The sequence below is a fragment of the Ambystoma mexicanum genome, chromosome 1q, assembly GCF_040938575.1.
Source record: "Ambystoma mexicanum isolate Mex_15411 chromosome 1q, UKY_AmexF1_1, whole genome shotgun sequence".
NCBI lineage: Eukaryota > Metazoa > Chordata > Amphibia > Caudata > Ambystomatidae > Ambystoma > Ambystoma mexicanum.
This window is the reverse complement of record NC_090922.1, coordinates 1061353386-1061378335: the sequence shown is the minus strand read 5'-3', so window position 1 is coordinate 1061378335 and position 24950 is coordinate 1061353386. Positions and strand designations below refer to the sequence as shown.

General features: G+C 45.1%; 1 protein-coding gene across 10 annotated transcripts in view; it reads left to right on the top strand.

Moving 5' to 3' along the window:
• Positions 1–24950, top strand: part of KYAT3 (kynurenine aminotransferase 3) — a 597660-nt gene that overhangs the window by 300513 nt on the left and 272197 nt on the right. For all 10 annotated transcript variants that reach the window (XM_069641743.1, XM_069641748.1, XM_069641750.1 and 7 more), the window contains one exon: positions 8916–9065. In XM_069641743.1, coding sequence (XP_069497844.1) covers positions 8916–9065 — 150 coding nt within the window. The remainder of the gene's footprint in view (positions 1–8915; positions 9066–24950) is intronic.

Here is a 24950-nt window from a genome sequence, read left to right as displayed (position 1 = left end):
GCCATTTAAATGCAGTCTCTTTAGAATTTCAGGCCCTATATAGGTAGTTCGTAACTCTTAGTTTTTTCAATATAGCACCAGATGTTTTATTGTTTCAATTTCTGTTTCACAAAATCTGCATTCTTCATCTAAGCTTTTATCCTTACTACTTATGTTCATAACGGCTTTGGATTGGAACAGATTCATACGAAATTTCAAAAAAGTATTCCTTTTTTATTGCATGGAAAGTTTTGAAGATATTTTGGGAGGGTATTCACTGTTCTTGCTTCGGGGGCAACTTGGCCATACATCTATGATGTGCTCTATGATCTGTGTTTTCACACCAATCCTGATTCCATCATTTCTTTTTCACTGCATTTGGGTTTTGGATCAGCAATAATTGATCAGCTTGTAGTTTTAGCGTGATCACACAGGTTTGTTTCCACATGCTCAATATTGACGCATCTGGATGATTTATATCTGTGCGCAGAATTTGATATTGTTGAAGGTCATAGGCTCCAAGTACCTTCCAGCATGTTCCACATCACCTTAGCATTGATTGAGATAATCCGAGCTCGTATCTGATACAAGCAATTGGAGTCCCTCTGGGCAGCTATAGAAGAATGTGTTTTCGCACCAGGACCATATCCCGGCCGGACAGCCTAGCATTGCTTCCCCGCCGAAAATCAATCGTAGGGTCTTTACCCGGCTTGAGTATTAGCAATGTAGTTGAGTTCCCCATGTCTGATGTGACCGTACCAGTATCCCTTTATATGATTAAATAATTTTGTTAGGGGGCCCAGAAACTGATTACGGAAGGTTTTATAGTAACCGTTGCCCAGTCCATCTGGCCCGGGGGTCTTATTGGGGGGGCAATGCAGTTATGGCGTCACTTATCTCCTGTGCAGATATGGAAGCCTGCAGGACGCTGTTGTCATCCTGTGGGATTTGGGGCAAAGAGAACTCGGACATATAATCTACATGTGCCTGAGGGGGGAGATCTTCCCTTTTCAGCAACCCTTGATGGAATCTTTCCATTATTTTCAATAGCCCCGCTGTTTCTTCTTTAAGTTGTACTATATAGTTGCATGACTTTTGTTTACGGAGCTTGGCTGCCAAGAATTTATTTGCTTTCCGCCCTTGCACATAGTAAGTACGTACGTACGTTTGTTTGGTGTAAAGTAAAGTTTGTGCCGTGAGATCTGCTACGTGCACTTCCAGCAGGGCTCTTGCTTTCCGAACCATTCTAAGCGATTTTTGGGATCGTTTAGTTTTGATGTGTCTCGGCTTCTCTTAATGCTGTTTCCAGCTTCTTTTTAATAAGCCCTCTTTCTCGCATATAAGCCGTTGATTTAGAGATAAATTCCTCCCGGATCACCGCCTTCCCAGCATCTCAAATTACTCCCCAATTTGCTTCCCTGTTTTTATTCTCTTGGAAGTAGTTATCTATTGCCTTCTCCATATGTGCCCTAAGGGCCAGATCCTTCAGGATCCTTTCATTCGGCCTCCAGGGCTTGTAGCCTTTATAGACCCCTTGACCCAAATCCAGTGTTATCAAAACCGGGGCATGATCAGACACATATTGGACTCCAATTTCAACCTCACGAACGCTCGGAATCAGTGTGCCCGAGACCAATACCATATCTATCGTCGAGTACCCTTTATGGACTGCTGAATAATGGGTTGTTTCCTTCTGCTGCTCATGGAAAAATCTCCATGTTTCGATCACCCTCAGATCCCTGAATAACTTTCTCGCATCAGCCGCAGTGGGAGGGAGAGTTTTGTCCAGGGTAGGATCCATGACACAATTTAAGTCTGCGCCTATCACTGTCTGGCCCTCACACCAGCCCCCTAGGGTTTTTAATATGTCCCTCAGAAATAGATCTTGTTGCTCATTCGGGGCATATATTTTGATTCATGTATATAATTGATCTAATATGAACGCCTTCAGGACCAAGTATCGCCCCTCCCAGTCCCTATAAATTGCTTGCTTTTAAATATTAAATTGGCTCTGATTAGTACGGCTACCCCTTTGGTCTTTTTCCCACTCGAGGCATGGTATTGTCCGGGGAACACTCTGTGGGACAATCTTCTTGCGTCCTCTGGGAGAAGATGTTTCCTGCAAAAAGGTGATTGAGGTGCAGTTCAGCCATCTAAGTTTTGTTTGGGCTTCCTTTGCTTTCGGACCTGCTGTCTCCAGGAATGTGCCCTTCTCTTCCCCACCGCCACTAATCCATACCCAAACCCATTTAACCAAGTAAACAACCAAACCATCCCCCCCTCGCCATCCCCTTTCCCACCCCAATACCCTTCAGAACAAGGTCCCACAGAACCTTCTCTGCTCCCCTGTTGGGGCGTTGAGTTTCACATCCAGTCCGACTAGTGTTCCACCAGGACATATGTATTTCCTGAATTGAGTTCCAAGATGAGTCGTCCCTTCCCTCCATCAGGGTCTGCTTTGCAGTTCTCGTTGGTTACTCATATTTTTTCTCTCCTGCCTCCCCCATGTTAATTTTTGGAAGCTTTAGTCCTTGTGTGACTCCTTTTCTTCCTGGTAACTGTGATCATCTCCGTCGGGGGTCCCTACTCAAACTTTCTGCTCTGCGTTTTTGGTGGGGGTGGATGCCCATTCCCACTGCCTGTGTCCACTTCCCCTCAGATTACGGATTGGGTTCCCGACTGCCCGCGGATCTCCCTCCTCCAAATGTAGTAGGGTCATACCTTCTTCACAGGTATTAATGCGCTGCTGTTTGTCCTCCCAGGTGAACTGTAACCCAAGGGGGTATACCCATCTGTAGGTAATCCCCTTGGCGCTCAACGCTCTTGTGACCGGCGCCATTAGTCTCCTTTTGTGTAGAGTGGTTAGGCCAGTCCTAAAACAGCTGGACTTACGTTCCATTGATGGTGACTGGCTGGTGATTTCTTGCTGCACAGAGAATTTCTTCCTTCACGATATAGGAGGTCATCTCATCGCCAAGAGGACGTCCCTCGGTCTGGCACCCAGATCTCTTTTTTTGGGACCAACTCTGTGCATTCTGTCTACGAGTATGTCCTCTGGCTGGGTGCCAGATAGCAGACTGCTGAAGCAATTTTGCATCGTCTCTTTCATGTCTGGATCACCAATTGTCTCGGCCAGTCCCTTGACTCTTATATTAGATCTTCGGGATCTATTTTCAAGGTCCTCTGCCTGGATTTCCAAGTTGTGCGTTGCCCTAGCAATATGATCCAAAAGTACACTGGTCTATTTCGAGTCCTCTGCAATCTCTGAGCCCTGCATCTGCTGTATCCACTCTCTCCCCCAGCTATGTAATGTCCCTTCTGACCTCTTGCAGGGAGGAGCATAGTTCCTCCCTTTTTTTGCACCCCATTTGATCCTGGAAGGCTGCCATCATACGGCTCTCCATCCCTTTCAAACACTCCTGAAGTTCTTCTTTATTCAGCACCATTGTAGTGTTTGGTTCTGCTCTCTCACAGGTGTTATTCGTCTATCGCCCCTTCTCTCTGGGGATCTTCTACCCGCTGACGCCTCCAACAATTCTCCAGCTGTCCCTCTCCCCCTTTCGGTGTATTCCTGGCTCTTGACGGGGCACCTTTTGACTTTGCACCTGGCATCTGTGTCTCCCCACAGGAGGAACCCCGGCAGTTCAAATAAGTGAGGCAGAAGCTCTGTTTGATAGGTGATTCCCAACCCTTAATAAGTGCTGTATAAATGTTGTGAAGAAGGTATAGATGCTGTGAGGGCACGGAACCAATGCTAACCATGCCCCCGGGGAGCTATTCTGCGAACATGTCTCCGCCATCCCTCAGCATATGTTATGGTAATGGAGTTCCGGTACTCCACTTGTTTGCACCTCCTTGATGCAGCCAATATGCAGGGTTAATTTCCAGTAGACCGTCCAGCGATCTGACCAGCTGCAAGAGCGGGCTTATTTATTCTGTGTTCATTAATTAAGTTCCCCCGTTGCAGAGCGTGAGGTCTAACTTCAGCCGTGTTCCAACACACTGCGATCTGGAAAGTTTTCCTTGAGGGTTAAATTTGCCCACAGGCACAAACGTTACCCATGTCTCACCAGGACGGAAGGGCCTCTGCACTAAATCTCAACTCTTGGCAGACCTCCACCACTTGTGTGCACTCCTCAGTCTGGCCAGGGGGAGCCCGCTACACTTTATGGAGCTCCAGATTCACTCCCACGATTCACTCCCACGTAGTATGGAGCTTAAGACTTCAATACAGCAACGGGTCCGCCTGTCAGCTGGGACCAGCCCCCCACGTGATAGCCCGGCTGTGGGGGAGCTGAAGCCCTGGACCACTGGCAGTATTTCTCAGCCATGTAAACTGCCCACCGTCTCTCCTTCGCTCCTCTCTCACTGTGCCGGAGCCTGCTCCTCCCCGCTGCCTCGCGCGCTCTTCTCCCACTTACCGGAGGAGGCCGCCTGTCCGCTTCCTCTGCTGTTTGCCCCGCCGCTGGATCCTGGTCGTGACTGCCGCTCCAAGGCCCCGACCCACCAGGGTCCAGATCTCGGTGGGGTTGGTCACCTCCAAGCTTCTTTCCAAGCTACAGGGCTGCAGTGCAGCCCAGGATGTTCAGCGGACAGCTCAATCGGACCGCCTTATGGCCGAGAGCCGGGGGCTACTCTTCACTGTTGCTTTCAGATTGCCTCCGCGGAAGTCTCACTTTCCCGCTTACCCTCAGCCGTTCCGCATCACTGAATTCGCCACACGGGAAATAACACATCATTATCATTGAAACAAACCCAGAGTTGGGTGCCACCTCCTCGGATGTTGGGGGATGAAGCAGGGATAAGAATTGAACGGTTTATACTGCTGCTTTAACACCTTTTAGCTGCATGGCCCGGACAGAGCTCAAGTGCGTGCACCCTCAGGGGACGGCGGCCATCTTGGAATCCTAAACCATAGAATTTAAGGAAGATGCTCCATGACATACCGAACGACCAACTGAGAAAGAGCCAAGAGAGGAGGACCACATAAAATACAAAGGCAGACTGAAACGCAGGTTTCATGACTTCAGTCAATAGCACCCTGGCCCTGAACCACTCCCAGCTCCAACAGACTTATGGCACGACAGATAGCTAGGAAAAAGGGAGAGACATAGACGCACCTTATCACATTCTATAATTTTCATTAGGATACAACTGGGAGGGTGCCGCGCCATCACACACCAAAGTCAGATGGCCTTTAAAGGAAATCAGCAACAACCCCTCCCACAGCAATGCAACTCAAATGAAAGATTATGTACTTGACACAGGATACTGACCCCACTAACCCAATCTTTCCAAACTTCTGTATACCCATCGCACCCAAAACCTCGCACAACAATCTCTCGCCCAGCAAACCGCATGCACTTTCCCACACTGCATCTACAACACACAAACGGCACCTACAGCACACATGGTCTCTCCCGGTTAAAGCTCAGCGCACGGTGTATACCGAACTGAAGCCGCCAACAGCACACCACTTCTCACACTCTCCTACCCACCTCCTCCCAACTAACGAACCCGCCCTCCTTGTTCACAGATCCGCCAGAGTGCCTGGGGACCAATTTCGTTGGCGACAGTGCTCTATGTAAATACCTTTAACATTAAAAATGAAGGTCTTTTGCCTAGTGTGTAGCTATGCTCACCTTCACATCTCTTGCTTCTGATGTGTTTCCCTTCTGACATATGCAAGCAAGGTTTAGGCTTCACTTTTCTTAGGAAAAGTGGCTTCAGGTGACAGAAGTGGTTATACTGTAAGTGTGCTTGCCTGCCTCAGACTGTGTGTGAACCTCTGAGGAGTATATTCAGCTTAACAGAATTGTACATTTTAAATTATTAATAATGGAATAATACTGAAATGTATGTGAGAATTGTTATTAAGTAGTATGTTAAATTGTATTTTAAGCATATTTAAATACAATGTAAGTGTAATGCAATGTGAACAATGTTTTATTGAAAGACGGTGTTAACGGTGGGTGTTAACCATAACACTTAATAATAAAATAAAAAAGTTCAGCTGAACTAAATGTATCACTTTTGCTGTCTTTCCTGATAACACTGTCTCTGTGTGTGAGAATGAAGCTGGTATGAAAGACTTGTATGCTGGAGCTTTGTTCCCTGGTTCTGACATTGCTTCGGAATGATTCCCTGCTCTGTCTGGAACTCTCCTTTTATTGAAATGCACGTGTTCCTTTGGGTATAAGAGAACGGTGCTTGGAGAGAGGTGGGTTCTCGCTTGTGTCAAAGTCTCATAATGTCTGGTTTGCTGTTGTCCTGCTGCTTGCTTTTTACTAATGAATTGTTCACCAATCCACCGGTATAGTCAGTGGTCATTTTAACATGACACAGGCTATGGTAAGGTGATGACATGTAGCCCAATTTACAGGGGTATCCCTTAATTATACGAGTACCCCCAATCACGCTCACACCAGTTTAAAGTTCACCCCTCTAGGGAATTAAGGCCAAGAGACTTTTATCTTGCAAGGATAAATAGTTTAATCTTTACAGAAAATGAGGAGGGGGCAAAGAACTCTGCTCCTTAATGGCATCCTGTCCCTCGCCGTTCCCAGCTCATGTAGACTGATGCCAAGTAGGAGTCTTATATACTGTTTAACTTGGTTACTGGATACTGGCATGGCTCCTCCAAAACTGTCCGTCTTCCCTTACAAGGGATGCTGCAGTCTTCCTTCTTGCATGGGCAAGTTTCCGTTTAGGGCAAACTAGTTAGCATACTGCTAGCCTATGCAAGAAAACATTGTAGCTCCTATTTATCATAATTTTGCTATATTATAAACATTTTATATATAAACACATGTTCCTGTCATACTCTCCATACTTCATTCAACATACTCCTATTTTATCTGGTCTAGTAATTCCTGTTAAAACCGTATTTTCCCATACTTTTACATTGTGTACATGAGCCCCTGCCTGCCGGTGTTTTTTGATGGATAGGAACCAGCTGCCAAGTTATGTGCTGGCCTGCCAGCACTAGCAGAGCACCACAGCAATGCATGTAGTCTATTTTGAGCACAGGTTGCATTCCTTTTGGAACCGAGCCTGCTGCTCCTTAATGTACTTTGAGAAAAACTAAATACAATTTAACATTTTTGCAAAAGTATTCAGCTAATAGTTATTTACACCTTATTTAAATAACTGCCTTCTTAGTGCCCCTCCTCCCCTCTGGACTCTTGTAGTGTTTAGAAATAGTTAAAAGAAGACTTGCCTAGTTCTAAAGCGCTTGGGAATGAAGGAAGGCGCTAGCTCCTTCCCAACAGTGAGTATTCTTAAGAAGTGGCGTATTGTGACATAAAGTTTAAATTGTAGTAGGAAAGATGGTTTGAGTATCAGCCCTTATTTCTTCACTCTACAGGGGTGGCCATTAATCGGCTATTTCAGGAAAGGCCAGAGATGCTTCTATTGTGGAGAAATCGACTCAGCTGTTTTCAGCAAAAATGGGGCACTATTTCCCCCTTACAGCTTTAGAAGGGTCTCCAACCTTCTGACTGTAGGAGAGGTAACCACCAAGTCTGGCGCAGTCCGTCTCACAACCTCTCTGCCTTATGCTGTTTAACAAGATCAACAGTCTGCTCTCACTTCAGCTGAAGCGCTTCACAAGCAAGCTATACTGTTTGTTCCCAACCTACAAGTGTTAGACATGCCATGTGAGGGCCTGCCACCCACCCAGCACTGCCTCATTTACCTGGGATTCTTGGTGCCTGTACCGCCACTGGCGGCTCCTCCTTTTGCAGCCAGTCTCTAGATGGGGGTGGGGGTGTGGGAGTACACAGCCATTAGAGGGGCAGCCCCCTGGCTACAGGGTGCGTGCCTGAGTGCCTTGCTTACTAGGACAACGTTTCTTGTGCTGCGACGCGGGAGGCCAGACGGAAGGCTATAAAAGCCTTTGCAGGACTGGAGGCACCCCTGTTAGTGCTCTGGACTGTCACTGTACCACAAAAATACAGGTGTACACCTTAAAATGCCACAGGGAGCTCATCCAAAGGGTCTGTGTGTGTTGACTGGCTTGGTGTGCTTCCTGTGTCTCCTGTGCAGTGCTACCAACACGGCTGCATCACCGGATCCAAGAGACCCTAAGAACCACCAAGGTATGCAACGCAAATGCGATACCCCACTTGACAGGGTGATGGGAAGGCATTAATTTGCCTGTAATTCTTGGTTTCTGCTCCATTAATTCAACTACCCTTAAGAAACTTCCCCTGTGTAGTACTCCAACGTGTGTGGGAGGAACTAGCCACTAGTGCCCCCTTTACCACAGAGATTAATAGAACAGCCTATCGCCATATTGGCCTCAGATGTTCCTGTAGATATTAAAAGGTTTATTTGAAGATTTTACTTTCTTTCACTGATACGGTTATCTTTTACATCTTCTCTCTCCCGCATCTAGTACTGAAACTTATACCACTGAAGTGTTTTTAAAGCAAAATGTGAGTAGCAGTTGGCAAGTTGTTCAAAATAAATGTGTTCTTGGTCTGGGCTACCTCCTCGAAGGACCACAGTCTTCCACCTGCCTTGGTCTCTTGGACAGTTCGATTTCCCCATTGTTTTGGGACCCTGGGATTACCAAGTCCACTACCACAGCCCAGAAGCAATTTACTCATGGTGCCAGATGGATGCCCTCACTTGGCAGTCAAGAAAAAGGTTTATTCACTTGTGGCCAGCATGGGCCAGTTTACAGCATGGAGTGAGCTACATGGGCACCCGCCACAGCCATCTTCTTCCATAGAAGCACTCGGTAGATGTTTCTGAATGTCCACTAATGTATGTACATTTTTGTATGGTAAATGTAACATACCGGATGTTGTTTGAGTTGTTTATTTGAGACTATAAATGAAATTATTCCTTGCAAAACATGCAGCTGCTAATTATAAAGGTATTATATTTTGTGTTTCGTTCTTAGCTAAGTCTTTGTCTTTATTTCTCAGGGCCATCCTCCCTTGGTGAAAGCTTTGTCGCAAGTATATGGTAAAGTGTGTGGCAGAGAGATTGACCCGTACAAAGAAATCCTTGTGTCAGTGGGAGCTTATGGATCTTTGTTTAATACAATACAGGCGCTAATTGAAGAAGGAGATGAGGTAAGATTATTTTGGCTCTTGTGCGTTTGAAATACAGGTTTACATTGGAATGTACATAAAGAGGTCAAAGCAATACAAATTACCCCCGGAGCTAAACTACTGTTTCACTCGCAACATCCAACTTTGAATTACATAACCAGTGTGCAAATGGAATGTTTCAATCTGTGTTTGTAAATATAGTCTTTGTTTTTTTTTTTTTTTTAAATGAGCAAGAAGTTAAAAATGTGTGGTCATCCAATGATAATGCCTGACTAGACTAACTATCTCAATGGGAGTCTCCAAGCGGAGATTGTTGGTAAGGGGGGGATTCCTTTTCAAGGTCTTTAAGGAAGCACTGATTAAGATCATCCAATCAGAGAGCTATTCGCCAAAGTACCTGGTGCCTAATTTATGCAAGATAAGGCTATTGCACGAATAATCAAAAGGCATGCCGTATAAGCAACTTTATGCTTCTTGTGGTGTTACTTAAGTCCAGCGAGCTCCTGACTCACAGTTGCTGTTAGATACTTTCTTCCCTTCTAGGACTGGCAATTACATGCTGCGTAACTCTGACCTCAGTGATCTCATAATGGGTAAATCTGAAGACAGTATTCACGTAGGTCATAGGAAATCACCAGTGGTGATCATTGTGCAAGTTGATCCTGGTGATCAAACGGGGGCACACAAGACTGTAACAATAGAAGTTCAAGAACTAAATATGTGACCAGGCCCGGCTCCAGTGGCAGGGCCATCTTAAGCACTTTGGGGGCCAGCGGCACAGACACCTTTGGGGGCCCCCCTCCATCAAGCCAAATGAATTAAGGTATCCAGAATATCTGGTCATGCCCCCGTCACCGCGATCACAACACATAGCTTGGCATATTACCTTGCAGCTATTAAAATAGCCAACGGTATTCACTTTCACTCTCCTTACTCTCTTCATTCTTGCTGTAATAAGAATGATAAAGAAGTAGCATTTCAAGGCCAACATTAGCAGTCCACGACATGGGCACTTGCATTCTAGCATAGGTACCGGCCATTTTTCATCATTAGCAGTAAAGAGGAAGGTACACCAGTCATAGAATACATGATTCAGGACACAGATCGTGTGTAAAAGGCACACATAATCCAGAATAGACAGACTCAGATTAGCTCCCTCACAGAATGCAAAAATGCTCAAGCATGGATACAGGAGGCCAATTAAAAGCAAGGAGAAAAATACACCTACCATAGTGCTAGTCCTAAAACAAATCCTATCACAGTCTAGCCCCCCCATGGGCAACCATGCACCGGTTTTAGACAATCTCCTAGGGGGGGGGGGGGGGTGGATCACTATACCCCCCTGCTTTCGTATCTCAGGGTCTTTGTGCACTGTTACTTCTAGATTACTCCTAACATACCCCTATAGGCACAATAATATAAGACACAAAGAAAACACATGAATCAATTCAATTATAACAGTAGAATACATTTATTCATACGTAAGAATGCATCATGATGATGCAAGCACTACTAGACTATGCAAATATCGAATTTGCACCTTTTATGCTTCTGGTGCAAATCTACAATGCAGTGAATAACTATAAGCCTTACAGGCTTCTAATGCAAGCTATCAGTGTCTAATGCAATGTACATATGGCAAGTGCCAGCATTCAGCATTCCTCTCCATTCCACACCATGCTTCACTTTCTCTAAGACAATCCCTGTCTGATTTCCCCTTTCCCAAACCTAAAGCTCTTTGTGTGAGTCTGTTCTAATTCCCCCGTGCACCCATGTCTTATTCATCAATACTCCCCTTTTGCTCTGTGCAAGCTCTCCACTCCCGCTACTCCTGCAATCAGTCAGTCAGTGTCAGGGCCAGGCCTCGGTCTCTCGCTGCCAGATCGATCTCATCAAGGCCTCACCAGAATGCTTCCTCAAGCTCTCGATCTCCCACAAGCCATCGGATTCTCCCTCAATCTCAGAACTGCATCCAAAAGTCTCTCGATCTATCTCTCAGAGAGCAGCTCCATCCAAAACTCCATCTCCAACAACAGCTAGAGAACTCCCCTATCTTCACCTCTGGTTATACTGTTCCATGACGTATATACAAATCCCTATGGGATTTCCGGAATGTTGGCCAAGGTGACAGCAGCTTGAACCTGCAGCTCCTGATCCCCTCCCTGAAGCTATTTCATGATTGATAATGAGTTCTAAAAAGAAAATTCATGAACCGGAAAACCCTACTTCCAAGAAACAGAAACAATTGATGGAGATGGGAGAAGATAATCCTAGCAGCCAGGACATCTATAAACTCCTGAAGCAGGTATCCCTGGATATGGTTGAGGATAAAACTAACTTGGCTGAATTGAACACTAAGGTGTGTCATTTGGATGGCAGAGTGGAGGAGTTGGAAAGAAAATCGCTCTCAATGACCTCGGAGATGGCAGGGAGCTACAGGGCCTATAACAATTTGAAGAAGGACCTTCATGTTGAAAAAGACCGAAGACTGGAAATGGACTTTAAATTGCGAGAGAGAAATGTCAGACTGGTTGGAGTGGAGGAAGACCCTGGAGCTGAGTCCCTGATTTCAGTAGTTACCAGGATCTTCAAGGATTGCTTTGTCCTGCTGTCGATTAAGGAAGAGGATATTGATCATATTTATAGGATTGGTAAACAGCCGGGGTCTAGGCCTAGACACATAATGGTGGTTTTTGTTTTGGCCAGGAAGAAGGAAGGTCTGCTGCTTGCTGCTAGATCAAAAGGATCTGCCTATTACAGAGAAAAACCTATATTTGTGTTTCCAGATTACCCTAAAGAAGTCATGGTGGTTAGAAAGAGCTTTAAGGGGGTGAAAGACTTGGTAAAATCCCTGAAGGTGAAGTCCTTTTTGAACAAATATAATGCATTGACTTTGATGTTGCCGGAGGGTGAGAAAATAACTTCTGACCCAAAAGAAGCTTTGTCTTGGCTGGAGGCTCTTAGGGATAACTCTGCTACGATTGCTGATTGATTTGACATTGATGTCCCCCCCCTTTTTTTTTTTTTTTTTTTTTACATTGGATTGCATGCAAGAAAATGGCGCCGGATGTTGATTTCATTTGCAGGCTTTGAATTCGCTACTACGTTCGATGGTGCTTGTTCGTTCATTCATGAAGATTCGTATCGTTCAAAAGAGAAAAGAAGGTAAAGAAAAGGACCCGCATTATGACACGTTGATGCCGTGTGACGCGTATCACTCCTAACTCCTATTCATTACGCATCGTGTCACGTATCAGGGAAGGGTGTCGGAGAAATCGCGTTTCGTGTTCCGGCTCTCCTCCCCCCACCCACGGATGGCTGTGCTGCGGTTCGCTTGAGTCGGGGTTGGCTGACCTCGGCAGGATGATTTATCTGCCGAATGCAGACGAATTTCGAAGGTACGTGTCTCCGGAGGTGGCGGTAGTGGTCTGCCTTGACTTCATGAAGTGTGCTGCATGAGGACGGCTTTTCTGACTTGCCGGGCCTTGCGGCCGACCTCCCGTACCTCCTGCCTCTACTGTGAGGATTGAGGGGCTGCTGGGTCTCTGGTGCCGCTCTCCCATCATGGCATTGGAGCTTACGGATCACGCAGACACACAGGCGCTCAGGAGAGTGTGTTTCCCAAGGTCATGGGGCACACCAGTGCAGTCGCACCGTTTGTAGACGGATTGATGAACGAATTGTAGGTGCAGTGGGAGATGCGAGTGGGATTCAATGCTCTCCTGTCAAACTTATGGCAAACACAGTTACTTGGGGAAGGATCGTCTCTTTTTGTGGAATGCACATATGTACACTATTGCAGAAGGTACTTCGGAGTGTCCGGTGTGTGTTCCTGATTCTGTGGCAAAAAGCCCTCAATGTGACTTTGGGATATATACTGGTGGTCTGTACTGTGGTCCTGTGCCTTACTACTGATCGGGGGTTTTGCAGCAGATATGGGGCTACAGCAGACGATTTTTATTCTGTGCAGTAGACTTATGTCATTTGTGGACATACTCATACTTAAGTGGAGTTTTATGAACGTGTACCGCTGTTTACGTGTGCCCTTTCACCTGTTTACACCCCATGCCCCCCTTTCGCGTTCAGTGTGGGTAAATGCATGCACGGAACGACGAATTTGTGGATCTTTAAAAAATGCCATAGGATCTGGCATGCTTCTGCTATGGACTAAATTTGATAACAGCATTTCTTACGCACTGTCATATGCATTCCAAACATGGTATTGGACACATTAAAGAAATTGTGACAGCGTCATATGGGAGTCCTTATAACCACTGTTCAGCCCATGGGGGGGGGGAGGGTGGGGGCAGCTACATCCATGCACTCCCAAGGCCGGTGACACTAGTTGTTATGCTGTAGTACAGTTGCCAACAGACATTGGGCACACATTGCCAACTATGTTTGTGTGCTAGCTTCTCTTTTTTGACACTTGTACAGTGACCCTTGAGTTAGGAATCCTTCTGCAGGGCTGCTCTGCAGTGATTGGTAAAGGGTAGTTGTGGCTGATTCTTTACCATCAGATATGGGATGGCAACATAATAATTGGTATTGAAGGAGTCAATCAAAACTGGTGTTGGTTATTCTAACCGACCATAAGAAATGGGCTCATTTTGCTGTCTAATTAGTTACATCCAGGACATTGTTCAGATATTGTGACTGATGGCTCGCAGTTCAAACTGTAGCGGCGGGATGGATCTCTAATATGCTATATTGCTGGTCTTTTGAAAGGAATCTGGATTGTATCATGATTTTAAGTTACATGTGTAGCTGCATTATAATTTGCGTTACTATTTTATTCGGTTACTGTTTTCGTAGATTTTTTTCTTCCTTTTCTTGCTTTTTATTAACGTGGGGTTTGGTAATCCTTTTTCACCTGTTGTTCGGGATGTTTCTAAATGTGATTCAGGTTATGTGTTGCTGTTAGGTTCCTTAGAGTCTATATGGCTCCTTTTAACTATGGGGTTTTCTGGTTGAGGATATCTATATATGATTGGGAGAGGTATCGGGGGTGGCTTGAGGTTTGTTAGTTCTTGTTGACGTTGGATTCATATTTCTGCGAGCGGGGGTGGGGGTGGGTTTTTGATTTTTATAAGTACAGTTTTTTTTGTTGTCTTCTCTTTTTCCTTGCAATGCCGTCGGAGAGGACTGATCAGTTAACTGTTTCCTCGTGGAATATCAATGGTCTAAATAATCCGCTCAAAAGGCAAATGATTTTTAATTGTTTGAAAGATATGCACAGTGATGTACATTTCCTCCAAGAGACCCATTTACTGTTAGAGGATGCAAATTTGCTACGCAAAGGTTGGATTGGGGAATTTTTTGTCTCGTGCTATTCATCCAGGAGCAGGGGGGTTGCTATTTTGATTCGGAAGAACTCCCCGATTAAGGTCTTGAAATCTCGCACTGATAAAGAGGGTAGGGTCATCGTGCTCTTGGTGGAAGTTCAGGGAGTACAGTATATTCTTTGCAATGTTTATGCCCCTTCAGTGGATGATGGCACATTTTCCGGGACAGTGGCTCAAATGTTACAGGATTTTGCTTGTCAGAATGTTATTGTGGGAGGCGACTTTAATTTGGTTATTGATAATGTCAAGGATCGCAGTGGGCCGCATATTGCTATCAGAAGAGACCCGACTTTTTGTTCCTTTAGCTCACTTATTTCTGAATTTGCATTAGAAGACTGTTGGAGATTGCTTCATGGGGATTTGAGAGAATATACATTTTATTCTAGTTCTCATGGCTCACATTCTCGTATAGACATGTTTTTCTCGGCTGGTTCAGCAACCCTGAATTTGAAAAGCTGTGAGATTGGTTGTATTGCTGTCACTGAACATGCACCAGTGTTTATGAACGTAGATTTGCAGTTCAGTACTCCTAGATCGTTTTGTTGGAAAAAGAACACCTCAATTCTTCGAGATGAAAAGATTGTGGAGAAAATCAGATCTGAGGCTGATCATTTTGCTGTGGAAAACAGGACAGATGGTATGTCTGTTGGGACAGTATGGGAGGCATTTAAATGTTCAATGCGGGGCTTAATTCTAGGTTTGTCCAGTAGCAGGAAGAAATATATGGTGGACATAAGTATGGATTTGGAACAAAGTATTAAGCAACTTTCACTGGAGATGATTAATGACTCTGGGAACATGGAAAAAAAGAGAAGATTGAGGACACTACAGAGAGAATTGAATGAAACTTTGAAAATAAGGTCTGAGAAGGATTTGTTTAAATTGAAATGTTCATATTTTGAATATGGTGAAAAGTGCGATCGCTGGCTTGCCTATAGATTAAGACAACAGCAATCAGAAAGATCTATCACTTCTATTAATAGAGAGAATGGTCAGGTGACTTGTGACCCGAAATTGATTAATGAGACTTTTAGGGAGTATTATATGAAACTCTATCAAAGTGAGTTGGGTGTCAATAGATTGAATGGTTCCTTTTTTGATAGATTGGAGATACCTAGAGTGAATGATTTGGAGAATGCAATGCTGAGTGAGGCTTTGACTGTGGATGAATTGAAAACTGCGATTGGGACGATGAACTCGGGCAAATCTCCAGGACCGGATGGTCTGCCTGCTGAATTTTATAAGATCTTACCTGATTCAGTGGTAGAACTTATGCGGGATATGTTCATAGACTCCAGGGTGGGAGGTTTGCTTCCTGCTTCCACTAGTCATGCCATTATATCGGTTTTTCTGAAAAAGGGTAAAGATGGTTGTTTGACTTCGAATTACCGTCCGATCAGTTTGATTAATACTGATAATAAGATCCTTGCAAAACTATTGGCCCTTCGTTTGCAAAATTTTCTTGTGAAGTTAGTGCACACTAATCAATCGGGCTTTGTTCATGGCCGGAGGACTTCTAGCAATATTAGGAACTTATTGTTGTTGATGACACATGCACAGGATATGGATGATGATGTTGCGGTGCTATCCTTGGACGCGGAGAAAGCGTTTGATCGTGTTGATTGGAACTATCTTTTTCCAGTATTGCGTGCTATGAATTTGGGAGAGGAGTTTATTTCATGGATCGTCTTGCTTTATGCTTGTCCGACTGCCGCTGTCAGAACTAATGGGCAATTGTCAGACTCCTTTGTGCTACGGAGGGGTACGAGACAGGGATGTCCTTCATCCCCACTGATATTTGTTTTGGCCATGGAACCATTGGCGATTGCCTTAAGGAGTGACGTGGGGATACAGGGTCTGAGTTTTCATGGTGCTGACCAAAAGTTGTGGTTTTATGCGGATGACCTACTTTTGTTGTTACGGAATTTAACAGTGTCCCTTCCGGCCTTACTGAATGTTTTGGAAAGATTTCATGCGGTGGCTGGATTTAAGGTTAACTGGTCTAAATCGGAGGTGTTACCAATTTCAGGATATTGTGACAAGAACTGGATTACTGGGTTTGGGTTTCAATGGTGTGAAAGGAAACTGAAATACTTGGGTATATGGCTAACCCCACTGGTGGATGAGATGGTTGTGGTAAACATGAATGAGGTATGTACTGATTTGAAATTGAGCATCCTGAGGTGGTCTTTGCTTCATTTGTCCCTATGGGGCAAGGTGAACGCTATCAAAATGAATGCGGCTCCAAAGATTAATTTTGTTCTAGGTATGCTTCCGATGAAAATTGGTCAACATTACTGGAAAAAAATTGATGGTTTGTTGCAGTCATTCCTGTGGGATAATAAGCCGCCTAGGCTTAAATTGTGGAAACTTCAGTTGCCAGTAGAAAAAGGTGGTCTGGGTGTACCGAACTTCAGGGCATATCATTTAGCCTTTTCAAGTCATTTTATTGTGCGTTTTTTGATGGATTTGCCTGATAAATGGGTAATTGCAGAGGCAAGTATGTTGGGTCCGCTCCCTCCAAGGGCTATTCTCACGGCGACAAATAAGTCATGTAATAAATCGCCTTTGACGTTTCTTCTGAGAGAGACGTGGAGACAGGTTCATGAATTGTTGGGCTTGGTTGCTTCAAAGACCATTCACTCATCCATTTGGTTGAACCCATTGATTGCAATCGGGGGAAGGTCTTTATTCTGGCCGGATTGGTTTCTAGGCGGGGTGCTTTGGATTGATGATATTCTGGTGGATGGAGGGTGGATTGGGGAACGTGAGTTACGAGCAAAGTTTCACATTGATAATTTCAGAACTGAAGACTTCAGGAAATTGAAAAGATGTATCGGTGATGTGGCAGAGCTAGGAAGTTCAATGGTGAATCTCTATCTTATGGAGAGGGAGCCAGGTGGTTGCTCCATTGCTAGCAGGATATATAATTGTATTGTGTCTGCTTATAAGGAAAATTCAAATTTGAGAGATGAATGGGGAAGGAGGTTAGGGTGTGTGATTTCGCCTGAGATGTGGTTGGATATGTGTGCGAATGTTAAACTCTGTGCAATTGATATGGTGGAACGGTCAAGACAGATAAAGATCCTCAATAGAGTGTTTTGGAGCCCGGAGCGAATGTTTAAGAGGGGGCTGATGGACTCGGATGAATGGAAGTCTGGAACATCTGTTGTGGGAATGTGTGCGTGTACGGGGATTTTGGCATGATGTTTGTGGTGCCTGTCTGCGTGTTTTGAATTTGGATGTTGAATTGGATTTTATGACAATGATTTTGGGAGGTGGAGATTTGCTAGATGATCTCTCTGTGTCACGGAAAAAGTTTTTACTCCGTGGAGCTTGTCTGGGTAAAAAGTTGGTCCTCAGGGGCTGGAAATCGCGGAATGCGCCTTCTTTTGATGATTGGGTGGAGGGCATGTCTGCCCTTGCATCCATGGAAAGGGTGGTTTACAAGAGGCAAGGGAAGTTGAGGTTGTACGGAAAGGTGTGGGATGACTTTCTGGGTATTTATTGATTTATTGCAAGTTATGTATATATAATTTTCTGTTATTCTGTGTATTTTTGCTGAGTATTTATTGTTCTGATTGTTTGATTATATATGTGTAAATTTTATAAATAAACAAATAAAAAAAAATAAAAATCCCTATGGTTACTTCGTTCTCTCAGCTAAGAATGTCTCTTTCCCTGTCAGCATTTCTAAATATGAGCAATGCCTGAAAGTCTGTGTTTGCATGTACTTTCACTTTGTGTTCTTGTCGTGTTCTTTGTCAATGTGACATTTCAAAGCATATCTCTGTCATGGCCTTCTGTCTGCCTGCGATACACCATCTGTTCCTCTATTTCTTCATTCACTCCCATTCACTATCCCTCTCTCCATGCAACAGAGCCCATGGCGCTGCCTCCCACCTTTTCTGTCTCTGCGAAGCTCAGAGCCATGCTGATAAGGCTCCTTCACCTTCTCTGACCAGGTTCATCTGTGACTGCCAAGAAACTGTTTACATTCCTCTCCTCACACTGTACCATAACATCTTCGCAGTGCCGCAGCGCTTTGTGTCCCCATCCAGAAATAGCTTTAGGAGCCAGCTACATGCTTTCTAGCGTTTACGCTTTCTCTCGCAAATCCAAGCACTACGTAATGCAAATTCATTCTAAGTGCACACTCAATGCGTGTCTCTACACATGCATACATAATACATAAGTCTCTACATGGGTCTCTACAAGTATACCGTGTCTCTAAATGGCTCTACATGTATTCTCTATAGTGCCTAGCACGTTTTTCTCTCAGCCTAGGCGCTACATAAATGGCATAGTACATAATTCTAAAAGCATCTCTTTCGACATATATGGCAATAACATAACTAAGCAAACCCTTCATATAACGGGGCCTATTTCTCTCTTCAAATGCATGGTAATAATGAGAATAGTATACTGTTACTATTTCATGTACTCCTAATCAGTACTAATCAGATGATGGATAACTAAACAGGATGCAATGATTCCTAAATGGGTAATAATGTATAATGGTTCTGTAACAGTGAGTCTAATGATGCCATAATGATAACAATCCAGGCCTCTCCATTCTATCAGGTTCTACAATAGAATAGATAGTGGATTAGAAGCTACAAGGAAGGTACACGCATCCCGACAGATTGAGATTAGAAGAGGGACCTGGTTTTCAAGTAGGGTTGCCATTACAGAGCAAAGAAAAAAACTGGCTGTGGTGTACAATATATCAATGCTCACTATTTGTATAGAGGAAGCAACACTATAGCCAGTTAAACCAGTGTGAAGCTGTTGTGATGCTCATACCCTGAGAAACAAATCACTCGGAAGGGTGACAATTGTGAATGGTTTAGGGACTGACAATTGTGACATATTAGGCAGTGCAAGGTTAAATGAGATGCCCAGGATTACACAGTGGTTAAAAGGTGAATCTGGGATATGCACCCACTCTGCAATTTCTACACGTTACAACTTGCTTTTCTAGTACGTACCATGAACTAAAATAATCCCAATTTAGAGAATTGACTTAGAATGTAGACCTACCACATAACCTAAAATGACAATTCTAAAAGCAAAATGTTATAGAAACTCATTCTGAAAAATGGGAATGATTCTAGCTTCACTGTCTGGATCATCAAGGGAAATATATAGGTGCCAGCATACTATTTGATGTGATCCTAAAAGATTACATCTGGGTTTCTCTTTTGTATTTGAATGCTTTAAATTGGCCCAAAACACAGGTTTGTGGAATTGTTATTTATAAACATACACAAAAACCTTTCATTTGTACAAAAAAGCAAACTTTGTTTTTGTTCCATACAAAAAAGCAAACTTTTTATTTTTGTTCCATATGAGCAGACCTTCAAATATGCTGAAAGGACCTACATAAACAGTAAGATTAGGTAATGAATGGGCTGAACAATATACCCCAAACATGTGAAAAGGCAACCTTTTCAAGGTAGACGGTACAGTAATGTCAGTGAAATAAGTTGATTCGTCCAGGATCACTGAAACGTCTGCTGGGGAAGCCAGGATAGAAGCATGAATGCTTTGGTTCCACAGTCTTGAATTTGCATACCTAATCACTTCTCTGATTAACACTTTATTGGGCCTCATTATAAGTGTGCCGGTCCAGTAACAATGCTGCCGGTAGGCTTACTGGCACCGTTGTTACTGGACCGTCCCACTAAGAGTATGCAGGCGGGTGCTGTCCCGCCCGCCAGGGTCAGACCTGGCGGGCGGAACGGCACCCGCCCACAGACTTTCATGGAAGCACCAGCACTGTTGCACACTCAAACGGGAATGGGGATTTACATTTTCCAGCGCCTGACTTCACGGACAGCTAGGGCTGTAATGCCCCGGTGTTTCCGTGAAGTCAGGCACCAGAAAAGTTTGCAAGTCCGGCGGCAGCCTGCCGGTTTTACCAGCACGGTTGCCGCCGGACTTGTAATGAGCCCCATAGACTTCAGTTGAGGTAGCTGCCTAGGTTTCGCACCACAGTTCAAGGTACACTGCTGAAAATAGCACCTGTTGTACTACAAAACAAAGTACACATACCTGCAGATTTATCAACTTCAAACATAGGGAAGGCTGAGTTGGCCTTGCTGGAATTCAGTATTATAATCTTGCATATGAACACAAATCTCTTCAATTAGTGCTTAACACACTGAGCTATCTTCTGAACCGACGCAGCACTCACATTTATCAGTATGCATTTCAACTTTGGCTATTGCACTTGATCAATATTCCCATAGAAAGGTGAGATTGCTACAGGAGTTGAAGTGAACACACAAACTATGTGTGGGACAGTGAAAACGGAAAGCATTACAGGATGAATTGATCAGAGCAGAAAGTATTTGTTGCAACAGACAGGAAATAGGTTCAGAACCTCAGCAACACGCCATACAATATCTTGATGTGTGCTATTTAAGTTTTGTAAACAATGGTCACTTACTTTTTTATATTACACACCCTTGTGGGGGGCCCCCTCCAAGGTGGGGGCCAGGGTCAAGTGCCCCTTTTGCCCTGCCATAAAGACGTCACTGGAAATGGGGGCTTGTGCCATGATCTAGCATTCTGATTTGATGCATGACAATTGCATTGTTAACAGGCTATTTATTTTAGTGCATTGTCAGAGATTTGCATGGCAGGTTGTTAAAGTGCCACTGTTTGCTTGACCCCTGACAATCAGGGAGGTGTCCAGAAGAATAAGATTATGCAGAATTAACGCAAAGATAATTTTATTTGGTACTGTTGATTGTTGAAAGCTAACAGGAATAAAGAGCAAGGTTTTTGGTTCCTGTGTAGTGAAAAGTCTAAGAGTGTGTGAAAGCCATTTTCAAAATGAGGTAAATGGAGGTAAAATATGCAAGGAAACCTCTACTAGCCAAGCTCTTCCATTGAGGAGATTGGCTTCAGCAAGAGCCTGGGTGTGGCAAGCCAGAATGGTACAGAAAGTCAAATTAGTAGACAGTGATATTTGGCATGATGGTGGAATTTTACATAAAGCCTTAGAGGGATTGTATATTACCCAAAATGTCAGTGAAGAACAAATTAAAATGGCCCAACTCACAGCATAGTTGTATTTTCACTAACAATTAATAGAAAAGTGATTGCAAAATAAAGAGGCCAGTATGATGAAACAGTTGGCTGAACAAACCCAGCAATCACTCAATCACTCAAGCAATTAGAAAACAGGCTACAGTAAAGCTATATTGTTGAACTAAAGTATGAAAACTTAATTGAGCAACTTAAAAATGAGGTAAAATCTCACCAACGGGCCAGTGCAGAGCAAGAAAGGCAGTACTCTGCACTCCAGGACACACACAAAGAGAGTGTAGAAACCTTAGGCCAACTTCAAGACAAGTTAAATGACCAGACTATACAGCATAGTGTTTTGTTGGATGAAATTGTGGCCTTGAAACAATCAATTAATTCTCTAAAATTAAAGAATAGTCAATCTTAAAAGAGATTGACTCACAAAATGATTTGGATCGGATGCAACAAGATTTAAATATTTTGAAAAAATAGAAAATTAAGCAGATCAAAGACAAAGATGCTTTAAAGTTGAAAATTGAATTAGATCAGAGTCAGCCTGTGTCTCAGGAAATGGGCGGAATTAGGGAAGATAATATAGATCTAATAGAGTGATTGAGACTAGCAGAAGCGAACCTTTTGGAGGCAGCTCATAGTAGAGACGCTCAGGAGAAAGAACTAAACATTTTGAAGGAAAAATACTGTGAAAAGGCTTGCATAATGCAAGGCTCTCAGGGGGAATATGAAGTCCTCCAAGAAGAGGTACAGAAGGTGAGGGACTGACTAGCTGCTCAGAGCAGAGTGCTTGAAGCCAGCTAAGCGTCAGTATCAGATTTAAAAGTGCAACTCTCTGGAGGTAAACAGGAAATCATGGCAGAGAGAAGCAAGTGTGAGACATTAAATAAGAAATACAAAAATATAAACTGGCACTGAGACAGTCTGATCAACCAGTTCATGGGATAGAGTTTGCTAGCGTTTATTGGTATCAGGGTGTGCTTTGCCTTAACTAGAGTGCCTTGTAAAATCTCTCGGGAGTATGAGGTGGTGCTTGCTCAGGTGGGATTGGTGGGAATGCAGGTATCTGACAGTGTGGCCTGTTTCCAAAACAGGGGAGTCGTGAGGAGTTCGCTGGACCCTCCGAGGGGTGCTTTCCCTTGTGTTCCCGCAGAGTGTGTGGGCTGCTTCTAGAGTGTTGGAGGGTATGTTGGTCTTCTCCTTTCCAGGTGGGGACTCCTCGGTGAGAAGCCTCAGGCAGTTGTTTTGTGGCGGTTGCCTTATGGTGCTGGACTATAACTGCAGTGCTTTTGGAAAAAAAAAGGGGGGGGTATTTGTTTCTGGCTGCAATCCGCGCGGTGAAGAGTCCGATATTGCCGAAGTTGGAGGAGATGAAAGCTCCTTTTCGGGGTTCTGCCCTCACTCTGTGATGTGGGGGTGGGGGGTAGTCAGTCCTGCTTGATGTTTCGGGCACAATTCCTGGGCCTTGTGGGGGAGGGAGGGGACTTATCAGCTCTTAAAACGGCCGGAGCAGGGCACCCATCACTACTGCAGTGCCTCTAGAGGCTTTCGCATTGGGCGAGTAATGCTGTGATCGGGGTTCTAGAAAGATGTCGCTTCTGACTGCGGCTGGTGTGACAGAAGAGTAAATGATGCAGTTCAAAGGGAGGGGGGAGGGCCCCCTCCTACGGTAAGGCAGTCTCTCCTTGCTGATGTATTAGAGTGGGACTCCCGAAGTGGGGGTTGTTCGTCCCCTTCAGGCTTGGGAGTGCTGTGTGATCAATGGGGTTGCTGGGGCGAGTCTCTTATGGCCTTTGGGTAGTGGCTGTGGAGCTCTGTGTGTGGCCACTGGTGATCCCGCAGTCTCCCGCGACTGCCTCGGGCTGCAAGGCTCCGCTGCTTTGGCCCGCGCAACGAGCCGGAGCCACCTCTGCTTTGGTGAGGCCCGGGCGGTGGTGCCGCCAACGGCCGTGTGTTCCGTGGGGGAGGGGGAGCTGGCCCGGGAGGACTCCGTTGCCGGGGTTGAATGCAGCCTCTCGCCCCCTCCTTACCTCGGTGCCCGGTGGGTCCTCGTGCAGCTCTCTGGTCACGGACGCAGGATGACGGCGCGGGGGAGGGGTTGGGGGGGGCCTCCACTGTTGATATGGGCCCCTGGGTCTTCCCAGGGGGCCCCTGTACCAGCCCCGCAGGAGGGCGGAAGGGACCCAGCGCTAGCGGAGTGGTGGGGAAAATCTTCTGGCTCTCACTGGATCGCCTCAGCCCCCGGCGGTGACATCAGGCGCCGGCCGTTGTTATGGCGCTCTCGTTCCCAGTCGCGGGCCGGGGGGGAAGGGAGAGGTCTCCCGCAGGTCCGCTGCAGGCTGCCACCCACGCCAGTCCTGCACCCGCTTCACCGGCTATGTCTCTCGACGTCCTCACGGGGCCCAGGGTTTTCACTTCTCAGCCGGCTGAGGGTGTCTCTGAGTGCTCCGACGCCCCGCCTGTTGAATGCTCGGCACTCGGCCTTAAGGCCTCGTGGGTCGTTTCTGGGTTCGGAGAGGCTGTTTTTGTTCTAGTTTTCGGGAAATGGCAGCTAGACAGATCAGGAAGCCAGGAATCGGAACCTTAGATCAGTAGTTAGTAAGGAACAGTAGGATTTCACAGGATTGATGCGGGGCTTTGCGGGAGCTCAGACCAAGACGGCCATCTTGGTTGGCCCTCTAGCGCCCTCTCCCGCACCCAGCTATCTTATGGACAAATTCCTAAAGAGAAGCTCCACCCAACAGGCAAGAACCTCCAATGCCAATAGCCTCATCATACCGAGATTCAGGTTGGCTAAGGCTGGGGGAGGTAGCTTCCAGGTCAGACCGGCCCAATTATGGAATCCATTGCCACACCTTCTACGCGAGGAGCAGCCTTTGCTGAAATTCAGATCCAACTATATCAATCTGCTGAAGTCTGCCGATGACTATTTTCTCACTAGCTCTATATAATACTGATGGCTCCTAGTGCATATTTATATATATTCACCAACCTGCTGCCCATGGGCACACCTCCCCCCTGCTGGCTAGTGTTCTGACGTCCTTCTAGTGCCTGTATATATTCTGTCTTGCTTATAATCTGTAACTGACCCACTATGCTCTGTATATATTGCGCGTTTAAACTGTAATTGACGGTGTATGGCCTGTATATTTTTTGCTTTTGCATATAACCTGTAACCATGCAACTTTAAGCGTTGCATATTCTCCTACTGCTGCGCCCAGCTACCTTCGGGTTTGGTGCACATTTATAAGTGAATAAACCAAACTAACTATGTGTTCGTTTCGGTACTAGATAGCAGCTCAGTCAAGAATTTTGGGGTTGTAGATCGCCATGAAAGTGTCCACACGCCCTTATCAATTGCCTTTTCAAACGCTGGCTGCTCTCATTGTGGTATTCCTGAAATTAATAGTGCCTCAGCTATAACAGTGACTGGGCATGCTAGACGAACAGTAAAATGGGCTAAACTAGAGCCATAAAACAGCATTCCAAGCATTTATCGCATAGCTTTAGA